Below are 14,938 nucleotides of genomic sequence, written 5' to 3'. Positions count from 1 at the left end.
CATTGTGGATAGAGAGAATCAGGGAGTGTTTGAAAAGAAAAGAGAGAATGACAATTGATAGCTAAGGAGATTGCATACACTTGCAATGTACGAGCACCAGAAGGCATGAGGCAATATGTATACCAGCTTAAATTTTGATTTCTTTATTGTTCAGCTAGCTATGTAGTATGTTTAGTGTTGCTTCTCTTTTAGTGAAGAGTAGCTAGTTGAGTTGACGTGGCTACAGTTTTGTAATGTTCATTTGGTGATTAATACAACCGTTTAGATACCACATTTAAAAAAAAAAAAAATTCCTTTTTACTCTTAATGAAATGATTTACAACCACACAAATATATCTGATTTATTTTAGACTACAAATTTCAAAGTTATTCCTTTCTTTCTTAAACTTTATACCTACCAGAAACTATATCGCATAAATTGGGACAAAAAATCTATCAGTATTTGCTACGCGCCTACAAAACATCGTATACAAATACTCCCTCCGTCCCAATTTGTTTGACACTTTTCGCTTTTCGAGAGTCAAACGAGTTGTTCTTTGACTGTAATTTTTTCATATATTTTAAATTATTAATCATGGTAACTTATAGTACTTTTTACATAGTTACACACTGTCAAAATTAACAAATTTGACTCTCAAAAAGAGAAAAATATCAAACAATTTGGGACGGAAGGAGTAACTTTTCGTTCGACTATATTATAATTAATAATATGCGGGAGGGAATAATAAAAAGTGAAAAATATCAGCGTAGATCTGAGATGCCCCACGTTTCCAGAAAGTCCGTCACTTTCCAAAACTGTCCCTGGGAGAAATATCTGGCTATCATTGGCTCTTCAGATATTATGATCGATCCTGCTGACGTGTCGATATGCAACGTTACCACCACGTGGAAAAGCGTAGCCACGTGGGCACTTCTCGGGCCCCACCACCCCCACCAAATAGGGTTCTTTTCTCTCTTCTTCTTCTTTGAGAGAGAGATCTTAACATTTAACGGCACATCGGAAAATGGAGAGAACCTACCGGAGTAACTCGCCGGCGCCGGTGACTGAGAGTTTCACTGATGAGTCAAACTCCGGCCAGTCTTCTTCTCTCACTCTTGAGAATTTCAAAGATGATTTGATTCACACTGCAAATAATGCTACCACGGTAATCTTATATTCTTTTCACCTTTTTTTACCTTGTAATTTTCGTGTATCTCTTATATATATTCAGATACGATTTGTTTAGATTTTTTTTTCCTACTACGACACACTTTCCTTTTTAGCCTGTATCAAATATCTAAAGCTTGTTTTAGACTATAAATTTTAAAAAGTATTTGCTTTCTTTTTTAAACTCCGTGCCTGGTCAAATGGTACCACATAAATTGGGACGGAGGGAGTATTTGCTAAAGGATCACGTAGTTGATTATATTTTTGTGTTTTCTTATGTATTCGGAAAGGTATTTGCTTATATTTTGAGAATCTCAATGATGATTTGCTTCAGAGTAGAAATGCTACCAGGGTAGTCATTTTTTGGGGAAAATTACACTCTATGTCTACTCCGAGAAAATATTTATGACACGTAGCCCATTCTTTGAGTTTGTTACCTGGTTTAGCTCATAGTTGTGTATAAACACCTTTTATACAAGGTTGATACATTATATATAATGCTTTTTCCCAGGTATAATGTTGTATATTGGACTCCGTGGCGTAATATATTATGTTGGGCTGTATATTTTTGAAAATTTCCTCTTTTTTTTTTTTTTTTTTTTTGTGAATTAACCTTTTCCTGATAATTTTTGGTATATCTTTCAATCTTTCGGTACTAAGGTATTTGATTAGAATTTTATTTTCAATTTTGATGCTTCTGTGATGCAGCTGTTAACACAGTTTTCTGAAGGTCACGTAGTTGATAAGATACTTCGTGTATCTTTATGTACACAGTTAGATACTTGTTTAGAGTTTTCTAATCAGTTAATAAAGTTTCGTGTATCTTCAATTTGTTATGTACTCGATAAGTATTAAGATTTTTCTCAGTTCTTGAAGATTTAGCGATGCATCTGTAACACAATTTGCTGAAACTCAAGTAGTGTTGAGTCGATTGAACTCAAGTATAATGTTTGAAATGTTAAGTTCCCAAGATTTAATAATGTGTTAGTTCCATTTTATATTTACTAGTAGAGAAAAATTACACTGGTGATCTTCGTAGTCTGCATGCTATTATAGCCAGAGCAAACTGAGAGTGGATATAAGAAGGATATTTGCTGCATGGAAGAATTAGATGAAAAAATTTGAAACTAGTCCATTGTAATTTCAGAGATCCCAACTGAGATAATCGTAGAGAGGCTTCGAGAAGGTGCGATGTGAGTGAATTGAGAAGTAGAGATTGTCTTCACTAAATGTTTTCTGAAAATACATCACCTGCAGTTATCTTTTCGTGTGTAAGAATCCAGAGGGATCGTAGGTGTTTGGATGGAATTTCAAGACTCTCTCAAAGCTAAATGCTTGCTTAATCATTTTTGCTGGACTAAGTTAGCTCCTGTAATTAGTACTTACCAACTTTTGGACATGGTTAGCTCCCTTTTTTTTAGATTGACACGTTGTAATGGGGCTAACATATCTCTTTTGTTTTTCGAATTTCATCTTCTTGTAAATATGCATCTTCTTGATGCCTTTTTTTTTAATGAAATACATTACTTCATAAAAAAATAAAATATACACCACGCGTGGTCCTTTATATAGTCATTACAACCTCCAGTTAACCAAATAACTAGCTAGCTTAGCTATTTAATACTCACCGACTTAAGCTAATCAACTAACCGCACCTAAAGACTATTTACCCTTCAATTCACTAATTGAGAGATCGTATTGACAATATTATATGTGGTATGTGTCTTTCCCGGAAAAGCTCTGCGTCAAATCTGAGGAAGAGGCAGTTAATACAATTTTTGTGTATCTTCATTTAATAAGATAGGTACTTTGAACATGTTATGATGCAACTGTAACATAATTTTCTGAAAATCGCATTGTTAGATCTTTTGTGTATCATACTGTACTCAGATCAGTATTTGTTTATTTTTTTAATCAGTTGATATAATGCTCATGTATATTATGTCCTCAGATAAGTATTTCTTAGGATATTCTTTCTCAGTTCGAAGATTTTGAGATGCTCCTGTAACATAATCTTCTGTAAATCATTTAGTTGACATGATTGTACTCAAGTACCCAAATTTGAAGTTTCATGTTTTTGGGATTTAATTAATAATTGTTAGTCTCATTTTTCTTCTACTAGAAGTAAAAATTCACTCTGGTGACTGTCCATGTCTTAGTTGTCCTTGTGCTATTAAACCCATAGGAGAAACTAGTACAAGAAAGATATCTCTTGTATAAAAAAACTGGAGGAAGGAATTTCAGACGGTTCTACAATGTGAAGATCAGATTGAAGATTTTATACGTAGGTGTTTTATGCTTAATTAAGTTCTGCTTCTGATTGCGTTACGAAAACATCTTGCATGGCATAAGTGGGTTTATTTTAAGATGAAAATGACCTTCACTTATCCAAAAAAAGGGTGCAAAGTGACGTATAGTTGGAAAAGAAAAGCGCACTCTATTGTTGAATTTGGTAAGGCAAAAATAGAGTTCTGTGCGGTAGGGGATGGTCTAAATATATTTCAGCTTGCAAATACTGCAAATGCTACAGGCTGCAATTTTTTGCTCACACAACTTTTGTCTCTGTGAAGCCGCAGCGGAGTTGTAACAAATGTTAACCATCCTGTGTAAGAGCGCACCTTTGTGTGTTATTCTTCTCATTTTAGATCCCTCTCTTTCTCTGGTATTGAGACTGAACCAGTGGCGTAGCCAGGAATTTGGCTAAGGGTGTTCAAACTTATGAAGTAAATAATTTTCATAATGAGTGGGTGTAACAAAAGTTTTAAATCAAACTACATAATATTTAGCTTTGCCATTTTGCTTTATAGTTTATCCTCAAAGCATCATTCAAGGACTAAATTTGAAATCTGTATTTTTTTTTTATTTTCACTGAATATTGTAGTTAAGCAAAGAAAGCCACTCAAGGGAGTCTAGTAAAGAAAATCACTAGGCACCAGTAAAGAAAATGAGTTGGAAGGAGTAACAAGAGAATAGAAAAAGAAACAGAGAAGAACGAACCAGCTACTAGCTTTGTCGGCATCCGACGGGTGGAGATGATGAGGTTTTAAACAAACTTCTTGGAGTAAGTTAAAGAGTTTAAGTTATATACATACCATAAATAGTAAGGAATTTTTATACTGATAGTGTATATAAATTCTTTACATTGATAGTGTATATAACTTAAACTCTAACTAAAAAGCAAGTCAAACGGACTTTACTTTTAAATAAAACTAGCATTCTTATATGTGCTTCGGTGTGAGTAACATCAATAAATTTTGAGATAACATTTTTATAAATTTAGTTGAAATATTTCAGGCATATATTAATGGAACCACAAATATAAACATCTTTATTAGAATTAGAGTTTATACTGAATTGTGTTTTCATTATCAATTTTTTTATTAAAAAAAAAAAAAAAAATGAAAAGAAATTTTCACTTTTATAACTCCGAAGTTAAGCGTGCTTGGGCGAGAGTAGTACTAGGATGGGTGACCCCCTGGGAAGTCCTCGTGTTGCATCACTCCTTTGCTTGTCCTTGTGCCAAGGGTCTACCGGAAACAACCTCTCTACCTCCCAAGGTAGGGGTAAGGTCTGCGTGCACTCTACCCTCCCTAGACCCCACTTTGTGGGATTTCACTGGGTTTTGTTGGTGTCTCTGGGGTAGGAAATGGTCTCCTATCAAAAAGGGAAACCCGATGCACAAAGCATCCTGCATTAGCAGGGTCCGGGAAAGTGGTCTCCTATCGCCACTTATAATTTTGAATAGAAAAAAATGACTTTTCCAAATCTTTTATGTGTTATTTTCAGATCTCGTATGTGTAAAAATTAATCTCTTGTAAAAGGGACATAAAACTAAAAACAAATTTGTAGAGGATTACGAAATCAATTGACCGGGTTTGGTAAGGTTTAATAGATAATTTTATTAGTCTAACATATAAATAGTTAATACATAATTTTATTAGTCTAACATATAAATAGTTAATACATTTATATATTTAGTTTTCTTCTTTCATAAGATGGTAAATGTTTAGACGATATTGGTGTAATTTGAAATTTCAAGGTCTGAGCAAAACCTTTCTAGTTTACCGGTTTAAGACTAACATTTATTAGAAAGGATACTTAAAAGGAAAGAAAGTAAAAAGAGGTATTGGCAACAATTAATTTATCTTTGGCTTGATGCAAGATCCAAACAGCTATAACCCGTGTATCCCGAAGAAATGCAATGCTGGTCAAACCGCCTGTTTTTAATTAAAAAGAAAGAACAAAAATTCTTTACCACAGATTTGAACCCGTGACACGAGAGTCAATTTGAACACCCTTCGCTACTGAGCTGCAGCACTCAGCTGTTCCAAGGGTGTTCTATACGTTTTATCTGTAAATTACAATATTTGACCTATATGTGTGATATAATTTTCTGGTGAAGGGTGTTCGACTGACCACCCTTGGTATAGTGTAGCTCCGCCACTGGATGGAACAGGTGGGGTTTAATCATATGACCAGGAGTTCTTGCGCTGCAAAATTAGCTAATTGAAAATAAACTAGGAGCATGTAGAGGATCAATCATGAAATTTAATCTTCATCTTCCTTCATGGTTAGCCGTTTCCGCTACTTCTCAAATAAAGGATTTTCCATTGTGCATTACTTGTACATGAGTCACTTTCACATTTTTGTTAGGTTTTCAGATATTCGAACTAATCGATGGAGGGCTGGCTGTTGATTACTTCATAATTAGCTTTAAATAGCTGATGTATCTTTAGAATAGACTTGGCATAGCTGGCAGAATTGTCTTTTCTAATTGGCACTAACCTATGCTGATTCATTTGTTTTAAGTAGTAGTAATTAATCATTATTACTATTCATTGCTGCAGAATATCATTTATTACATTGTCGCTTTTAGAACCCAGTCTTCTTAAATGCTATGACAATCATTATTCAATATTAACTAAATATTGCCCAGTACCTTTTCTGATTAGTAAAGTAAAAGTTTATTGCCCAGAAGGTGCCTCAAAAAGTTAAAGAAGAGCTGGACCACAACCCTTCAAAAATGCAAGGAATCCGGGAAATCCAGCAGTTTATCATTTTCATATACTACCTAATTTTTGCACCAAAAATACAGATTCTGTAGACATTTAAGCTTTACTAAAGAGATGGATGTTTCTTTATCCTTAAAACACCTATGATTTCTTTCTAACCTAACTGTCTAAAATATACATAGGGGATGACTCTCCACAGGTTATTTTGCTGCTTCCATGCTCTGTCCCCTATCAGGATTTGTTTGCAGATACCAAGTTCCTAGGCATTATCCTCACCACTCCTAACAGGTTCGAGAACATACTGCCATGTTTGCCAAATGAGTCTACAGAGTAGTTGTAAGTGTCTGACAGATTCTGAGATTTTTTTACAGAAGAAACACCTGCTGCATAAGCTTAGCACCCTCTTTTGAAGGTTTCCCTGCATTATACAAGCTTCATGCATGGCTATCCAACCAAACCTGGCCACTTTAGGAGGAACCTTTACCTTCCATATCATCTTCCATGGCCGTTGTCTTTCACTCCTCTTGCCTGTGAGCATGTTGTAGCTTGATCCAAAATGATACCATCCTTCTTGGCTGTCCAAAACAAATCTATCAAGAATTTTTTATGCACTTCTTGGATATTTATGGATACTAGTGGAGATGCATTCAAATCACTTGCTGCACAGATGGTTTGTCTGAAAGCACAATGCATGCTTAAGGATACTTTAGTCTGAAGAAGTACTCTTTTTTTTTTTTTTTTTTGATAAGTAAAGATTTTATTAAGTACCAAGTTGGTAGAGAAAAAAAGTACAGGACCTAGCAGCAAACTCTTTAATCCATATTACATATTATCTCCTAGCAAGTGTAAAAAGTCCAAATACTTCTCCATCCTATCTATAGTACTGCTATTACACCAAAAGTACAGATTTTTAATGCATTTGTTTTTTACTCTAGAAATCTGTAACTTCTTCCCATCAAGGCATGCCTTGTTTCTTTCCACCCATAAGGTCCACATTATGCAATTGGGAATAGTTCTCCATATTGGTTTTAAGATCTTTTTAACCTCCTGAGATTGCCACACTTCCAACAGGCTACTAATTTTCTCTTGCTAAACCAAAGATATGCCCATTATGCTAAAGAAGAGTTCCCAACATTGCCTTGAAAATCTGCAACGCAAGAAAAAATGTTCAACTGTTTCCTCCTCCGAATTGCAGAAATAGCATCTGCTACACAATGAAAAACCTCTCCTTTGTAACTTGTACTGTGTTTGGCAAGCATCCCTAGCTATTAACAAACCAAAAAAAAGCTGCTTTCATAGGTGCTTTGGTTTTCCAAATCATCTTCCATGGCCAGTTAGGAATTCCTTGACTATACTTTTTCAACAACATTTTGTAGCAGCTATTGACTGAGAATACCTTATCCTTGCTGTTGACCCAAACTAGCCTGTCTGCTCTGTCTTGTTCTATTGAGCATGAGTCCAATTGTTGAAGTAGTTGGCAAAAACTGTCTATTTCCCAATCATTTAGATTTCTTCTAAACGTAACACTCCATCCAGTTGCTGAGTTAAATTCTACAATATAACCCTCTTTATTTGAAGCACAGTTGAACAAGTCTGGAAACCTGCTCTTGAAGCTCTCATTTCCACACCAAGTGTCCATCCAAAATTTAATCCTCCTACCAAGTCTGAAGAAGTACTTCAAAGTTTTCCTAGTCTTAACTCAGGAATTATATAGAATTAAACTTTTAAAAAGTACTCCTACAAAATGCACTTCTCAAATACCTTAGGTTCCCTTGCAAATCTAGTTGTATTGCCTCCTTTGGTTAATTTAACTTATTTCTACTAAGATTTGGTACATGTTATTAAGAAGGTGAAGTAATTTTATCTTATCTTCCAATATCGGCTAAGAGCAACTACTCTATAGTGGAAGTTTCTTGCAGATATATATGATGCTTTCTTTTAAAGGGCTGACTAATATGACCACCTGCAACAGTACCCTAACTAATGGTATTGCGCTTCTTTCTGCTTTCAGTAATTATGCGATACCTAGTCTACCAACTTTTTTTAACATATGGCCGTTTGGTTCCAGCTGCCACAATAAAAGTTGACATTATATATGAGCTTATCAAGTCAATCATGCAACAGTATCGTTCCAAGTACAAGGAGGAGTAATTTGACCTAATAAAGTTTTCTTAGTTGATTGGGTGATTACTGTCTGTAGTTAGCTTTGTTTCTATTTCCACTACAGGAGAGGAAGAGAAGCATGAGAAAGTGAAATGTTTTTTTGACACTAAATCATAGAGAGAAGAAAGGAGAACCACTATTCCAACCATAAGAAAGAAAAAGTAAAACTATTATTAAGCATAGAGGCTGTGAGGCAACAAATGCCACATTGGACGCTTTTCAAGAACGTCTTTCTGACTTCAAGAGACAGTTAGGTCCTCCTTCTTGGGAGTACATGGGGATAGAACCCTCACTCCTACATCAAGAAATAGAAGGAATACGACTAACAATATCAGCGATGAGAAACTGAGGCGAAAGCATCGTCTGCTGATGGATAAGGGGAAACTTTTTGGCCCTAACATTATTATGACAGTCAAAAGTAAAAGTACTGTTTTGGAAATGGGATGCAGTGTGAGGTACGGGTAAGGTTTGCGTACGCTCTACCCTCCCCAGACCCCACTTTGTGGGATTTCACTGGGTATGTTTTTGTTGTTGGATGCAGTGTAGATAGTGAATGATGTTTCTGGGAGTAGAGGATCTTTGTGGATCTCTAAAGAGAGTAGTTTGGGGACTGTTGAAGTGTTGAATTTGCGTCAGAAATATATTTTGTAGTAAACCTAATATTTCCCAGCACTTCATTTCTTCCTAATTTCCTTTCATTTCTTCTTAATTTCCCCAATTCATTATTTATTAAGTTATTAAGTTCCTCTGTTGCTCTCGGCAAGTATTAGTATTTTTTGTAAAATTTATCATGCAAGCACTAGTTTTTTTTCACAAAGGTTTCTAAGTTGACATGATTTTAATGTCTTCCAATTTAGCTTTTGCATTCCACTATAGTCTTCCTTTGCTACTTTAAATTTAATCAAATTTGAATTCTCTGTGATCATCTCTTTCATCCTTTATAAGGTTAAAAATTGTGTTTTTATAAGTTCAAGTTGTAACAAATCACGTATGTCTATTTAAAAATTGCATATTCACGTGTTTTCTCCATACTACCTAGATTGTCAGGAAAAGAAGAAAGAGTACAAATGCAATAACCTGCACAAGCAAAGGCTGGTGGGAAGGTAGAAAATGCAATGGGCTAGAACTAGAATTCTTTTAAGTGTTATGCCAGTGTTAAAGATTACTGTGTATTAAACCGTTCTAGCTTTAGAGGATCTCAAAATTTTCAAACATTTTAGTCAAGCATTTAGTTTCTCCAAACATTTCACAGACCCCCAGGCCCACCCTTATGAAGCAAAAAGTCTTGTTAAAAGTGCTTGCTGCTCCTGGTTTCTGTGCATATTACTTGCCTGTTGAAGTGGAGTATTGCTAATTGAAAGTATTGTCATGCTACTGCTTCATGAATGTGAAAAAAGTGAGTTCTCGGTATGCTCAGTTCACTTGTTCAGACAAATTTCATGTATCTGTGCCCTCATAGTAGGTGATGTCTTCAGCTTGGTGTTTGTTCTGATTAAATGTTGATGTATCGGTTCAAGGGATGAAAACACAATGATATATGACAATGAATTTTTGTCTTTGCTTCATTGTTGTCATGTGCTACCCCTGTGTGAATTGAAATATAATGATCCCGGAGCTTGAAGTTCAACCCGTCATAGAAAATTGTTAAAAATATGGATCTTAACCTCAAAAGCTAGCTCATAAGGTGAGGATTGTCCAAGACCGTATAAGGAGACAACATGCCATTTCCTCAAGCAATTTAGGACGCTTGATACCTTCCCTCCCCCTGGCATGCCTTGGCTGGACTTCTATATAATGGAAATATTACATCGGGGGCCCAAACACTGAACATTAGGTAAACCAAGAACAAGAATAGACATGGCTTTAATATTATGTTATGAAGATGGACCTTGGATCTAACTCAACGTCAAAAGCTAGCTCTTTCAAATGTCAAGAATGTATAAGGACACAACGGCTTATTCCTTGAACAGATGTGGGACTTAACCCACCCCACCACCCACACACTCAGACCTGGGTATCTGGTTAGCAGGGACAACATAATATAAGAGCCCAACATTGGTAAAACCAAGTATAGTGATGTTTTTGGCTTTGATACCATGCAAAAGAAAATAGTCATTGGGCCTAAGTCAACCTCAAATGATAGCTCCTGGGATGAGCAAGACCATATAAGGAGAGAACAACCTATTTCCTCAACCATTGCGGGACCTGTTTGCCCAAGAATAGAAGTGTGTTCTCCTTAAGTTTAAAATTTAAATGAGATGGTACAATCTAACAAAAATGAGCAACGTTTTAATGTTTCCACATGTAATCACAAATATATAACTGGACATACTTGGTAAAAGTAGACCTATTTTGATTTACTGTGAGTGTATATATTATTTTTTAGTAATTAATTAGGTTGTCATGAAATTCATCAGATTCTCCCATCGAAAGATGAGGGACATTTTTTTTCTACTGCACATAAATTTTTCTTGTAGACACATTAAACTACAAGTTATCCTTTTTCCCTCTGCATTTTGTTGTTTGGTCTCCTCTTAATTCATTTCTATGTGCTTCTGCATGTTCTTGATCCTCCCATGTCCACACATCTGAATTGACTTGTCAAAGCTTCTCAGTTTGCCACTTCTCTTTCGCAGTCTTATCTTGGATTAATCCATTCATTTTTTATACGTGTACTTTTCCCTGAAATATATCATCTGTTTAAGGTGCTACGTAGTTTAGCTGTGGCTAGGTATGATATCCTGGAATTTTCCTTAACTGGTGCTATCGTTATTGGATTAATTTGGCAGATAACTGGAGATATTTGACACTTTGATCTTCAGGAATATCAAAGGACACATTCTTTAATCTCTTTCTCACCCCTACACAGGCACCACCAATGTTATTATGATCATGAGCTGTAGGAACAAAGCTGATAGAAAGCTAAAAATTGAAACTGAGATGCTTCTCTTTCACTAATATGTTAAAAGTTAGAAAATTCATGTATTTGCATGTTTCATATTTTGACTTCAGGACGAGTGCACAGGATGGACAAATGAAAAGCATAATACATTTCTTGATTGTCTTGAAACATCGTTTGTTAAGCAGTTGCACAGATCAATGGTCTTGCGTGCTGGTTGTGTGGAACTGAATAGGAGTTCCAGAACTTTGTCTAAAAAGCTGTCCTCCAACAATGATAAAGCTACTAAGCAGGTCAGAAAACCAATGATACTCAAATTCTCTGTTTTCTAGAGCTACAAGATATGCTATTATTTAGCTGCTACACTTGAAGAATGATCCCCTCCCACTCACTCCACAACTGTCCCAAAAGAACACCTTGCTTGAGAGTTTCTTTTCTCTATTTCAGTTCACTGCTTGGCGAGATGGATGTTGGAAGATCAATATTGAGAGTGACCAACCTGATCTATTGGTCAGGCAGGGTGATGAGTACCATCATGTTACGGATCTCCAATTATGTTCTAGAATCTATACCGAGGAAAAGCAAAGAAGAGAAAAGACGATTTCCTCTCATGGACTCGAAGAAAGATCGGATCTGCCCCTTCCCATCCCTGCAGAACTTCAAAAACCAGTTAGCAGAATTGCTGGTAAGCCTCTTCATCATATCTATATGCATATTCTTCTTACTTCAGGAGTTAGAGGTTTTTAGCTATTTTAGTATATCGTTTATGTCAAACGAGGTGATAATTTTCTTGTGTTGCATTTTTCTCTCAGTTTTGCTTGTTCTGTATCACAAGGATTTTTCTGAAATTGAGGCATAAATGAGCATTCAGGCAGGCATAGTTTAGGGTGGTTTTGCATTCATTTACTGATCGATAACATCTAAACCTGTTCCTTGTATGCTCATATAAGGTCACTGCATTAGTTCATGTGCTAACAGTCCCTTTAATAAGTATATATTTTGTTTGCATGTGGTCAAGAATGGTTGAGTTCGAACATGCATTGACCTGCTACTTAAATCATCTTCTATAATTTTTGGTTTTCCAAGCTATTTATTAGTGTAGTAAGCAGTTTGTTAGGATGACTGTGGCAGAGGACATTTTCCTTTAGGATAACAAACTAAACTAATTCATTTAGTTAAAGTTAAAGTTTTCAATTGGTATGTCTTAAGAGGAGTTAGAGGAACGGTGCCCGAGTGGAAAGATGAATACATCACAGATGCTTTGGCTTCCTTATTATTGTTTCTCCATGTTTTAGTGGATGTTGCTGGTGTTAATGTTGTTTTCTTGCAAGCTCTAGAGCAATTTTTGCTTAAACTTGGTCAGGTCTTGAAATCCATCTGTGACCCAGGACTAAAAAGAACAATTTAAGTTCGAATAGTTTGCTTATTGTAGATTTAACTCGAACCTTGTAGTTATGGCCTCACCTTCCTTTCAACCTTCTGAAAGGTTTGGGCTTAACGATATGAATCATTGCATTTGATGAATAACTGATGAGGAAATTTATTTGGAAACATGCTCAATGAAGGAAAAGAGGATTGTTGTATAAATGTTTTGAAAAGTAAGGGGCTACTAATGCATTCTGAACCCTCAGAAGTCATAACCGCACAGGATATATGTATAATAACACTTGTTCAAGTTCTGCAGTTACTATCCAAATTCTGCAGTAATCATTTTGCCGATACCCACTTATATTACCATTTCCATTTGGATAGAACTTGAGGTGGAAAATATCACTGGGAGCCAGTGTTGATTGTATGGTTTCCTCTTCGTTTTTTTTTTTTCTTTTTTTTTTTTTCCGATTAGTTCTCTTAGGTTTTTCTTTTCTGTGTGGGGCATTGCTCTTATATTTTCTTTTGTTGTTTTCTGGGGTTGGGGGGTGTGTTGGTGAGCATGGTCTTTCATGGGCGGAGGATGTTCTAAGAATTTGTTTAATGCTTGATTCCTGGTTTTGGGAAAACCAGGGTAATGCTATTTTTATAGCTCATGTGAATTATACTTCTGTTAGTTTCTTTGATACTGAAATTTAAATATATCCGCAGAAGGTTCAGGTCAGAATTTTGCGGATGAAGATTCTGAAGAAAACTCGAGGAGCGAAAAGCTAAAGACAGCCATGATGGATACTGCAGATGAGCAAGTAATGTGCATTGACCTCTTATCACTTCCAAAACTTAAATAATGGGTTTAAAGGTCCCATGTCTAATCAATATACATGTTCTTTTAGATTGTTCCGACAGGGAAGTTTGAGAGTCTGGGAGTTGCTAACTCCATGTTCCAGATAAAGGAAGAAGTAAATCTTGAATGTTAGTAAATCAACCACATCTTTGTCCCAACTCCCAAGGTGATGTGAGTTCCACTTTGAACGGCAGCTAAGGCATAGTGTAACGCCGGAGCAACACTGCTTTACAAACACAAGCATCTGCCATCAAGCTCTTGTGTGTTTAAAGAGACGGCATTAGACAAGCTTGAAGGTGCTGACTACTAAAGATGAGTTGTGTTTTGCTGTAGAAAAATGGGTCACTTTTTAGCTAATACAGTAGTGACTAGGAAAAGAATCTATATCACGTCTGCATAGAGTTTCTCCTTTATATTATATTAAATTTGTAAATAACATATACTTAGAGAAGAGGTTATGAGATGAAGTTTGAGAATTTCGACTTTTGTGTTTTGTGTTATACTAAGTTCTTTGATTTTCAGCCGTAAAATCACCAATTGAGCAGTTGCATAGTTTCTGTTTACCACAATCGGTATAGATAACTCGTGTACTAGGAAGAAAACCAGAAAAGAAGCATTAATCCTTCTCAATTTGTTAGTTTCGAGATACCATGATGTTGTAGATGGAGTCGTGGGGTTCCTATAAACTTCCCCCGGTTAAAAAAGGTGTCCGATTAACATTTATTTTTTGGCTTAAAAAAGAAAGACACCCATAATGATTAATTTTATTTTTCACCTAAATTATCAAACTGTTCTCAATATTTTTTTAAGTTTCTTGAAATACAATCAACATATCTAATGATATTTAGAAAGTGTCTTGAAATACAAGTTAGATATTTAGAAACTACATTAGAAAGAACTATAGATTATACTCTGTTAAAGATACTCCAATGTTCGGAAAATGCCAAAAAAGAAAAGGTAAGAAAACCGTTTTACTCTGAATAATAATAGTACCAGATAAAGACAGAGTAAGTATTTTTGTATTTTTTTTTTCTTGCTTTCGGTGTAAACAAAGTTGCTGAATATTTTGAGGAAAAAAAAGTTTAATTTTTTACTCAATTATTCTTTCCTGTGATTGTTCTTTGTTTGCTGAATGAAATCCTTTGGCATGAAATGGATTAACTTAATGGAAAAAGAGGAGGAAAAAAATTGTTTAAAATATGAGGTGAGTTAGGGATGTCGGGAAGGGTGAGTGGAATCACAGCAATTTCTTCACCTACTTCAAAAATTAATCTCTTGCCGGTGGTTTTAGCCTTATAAAATATGAACAAGGATCATTAGTAGGAGCAACAACTCCCACATGCACGACCTGATATTCACCAGGAAATAACTAATTGTCTGGCTTCCCTTTTTTTTATTTTTTATATATATATATATTTTTTGATACTCTCTCCATCCCAATTTATGTGATATAATTTTACTAGGCACATAGTTTAAGAAAAAAAGGAAGACTTTTGAAACTTGTT

General features: G+C 35.4%; 1 protein-coding gene across 1 annotated transcript; it reads left to right on the top strand.

Annotated features, from left to right (window-relative positions):
- The first annotated feature begins 963 nt into the window (after nucleotides 1–963).
- On the top strand, nucleotides 964–13,912 carry LOC132050006 (cold-regulated protein 28-like). Its single transcript, XM_059441010.1, has 5 exons — nucleotides 964–1,145; nucleotides 11,335–11,514; nucleotides 11,669–11,906; nucleotides 13,301–13,395; nucleotides 13,483–13,912. The coding sequence occupies exons 1-5, from the start codon at nucleotides 1,005–1,007 to the stop codon at nucleotides 13,564–13,566; spliced, it is 738 nt and encodes a 245-aa protein (XP_059296993.1). The 5' UTR covers nucleotides 964–1,004; the 3' UTR covers nucleotides 13,567–13,912.
- Nucleotides 13,913–14,938: the final 1,026 nt, after the last annotated feature.

This window comes from Lycium ferocissimum, chromosome 3 (genome assembly GCF_029784015.1).
Source record: "Lycium ferocissimum isolate CSIRO_LF1 chromosome 3, AGI_CSIRO_Lferr_CH_V1, whole genome shotgun sequence".
Classification (NCBI taxonomy): Eukaryota; Viridiplantae; Streptophyta; class Magnoliopsida; order Solanales; family Solanaceae; genus Lycium; species Lycium ferocissimum.
The sequence above is the reverse complement of the archived record's forward strand: the minus strand, read 5'-3'. Positions and strand labels throughout refer to the sequence as shown.

What these genes read in the sequence shown, in the direction of transcription:
- LOC132050006 (XM_059441010.1), top strand. Translation starts at nt 1,005, where the DNA reads ATGGAGAGAACCTACCGGAGTAACTCGCCGGCGCCGGTGACTGAGAGT. An exon ending in CTGCAAATAATGCTACCACG is followed by an intron (nt 1,146 to 11,334) that starts GTAATCTTATAT and finishes TTTTGACTTCAG; the next exon opens with GACGAGTGCACAGGATGGAC. An exon ending in ATGATAAAGCTACTAAGCAG is followed by an intron (nt 11,515 to 11,668) that starts GTCAGAAAACCA and finishes TCTCTATTTCAG; the next exon opens with TTCACTGCTTGGCGAGATGG.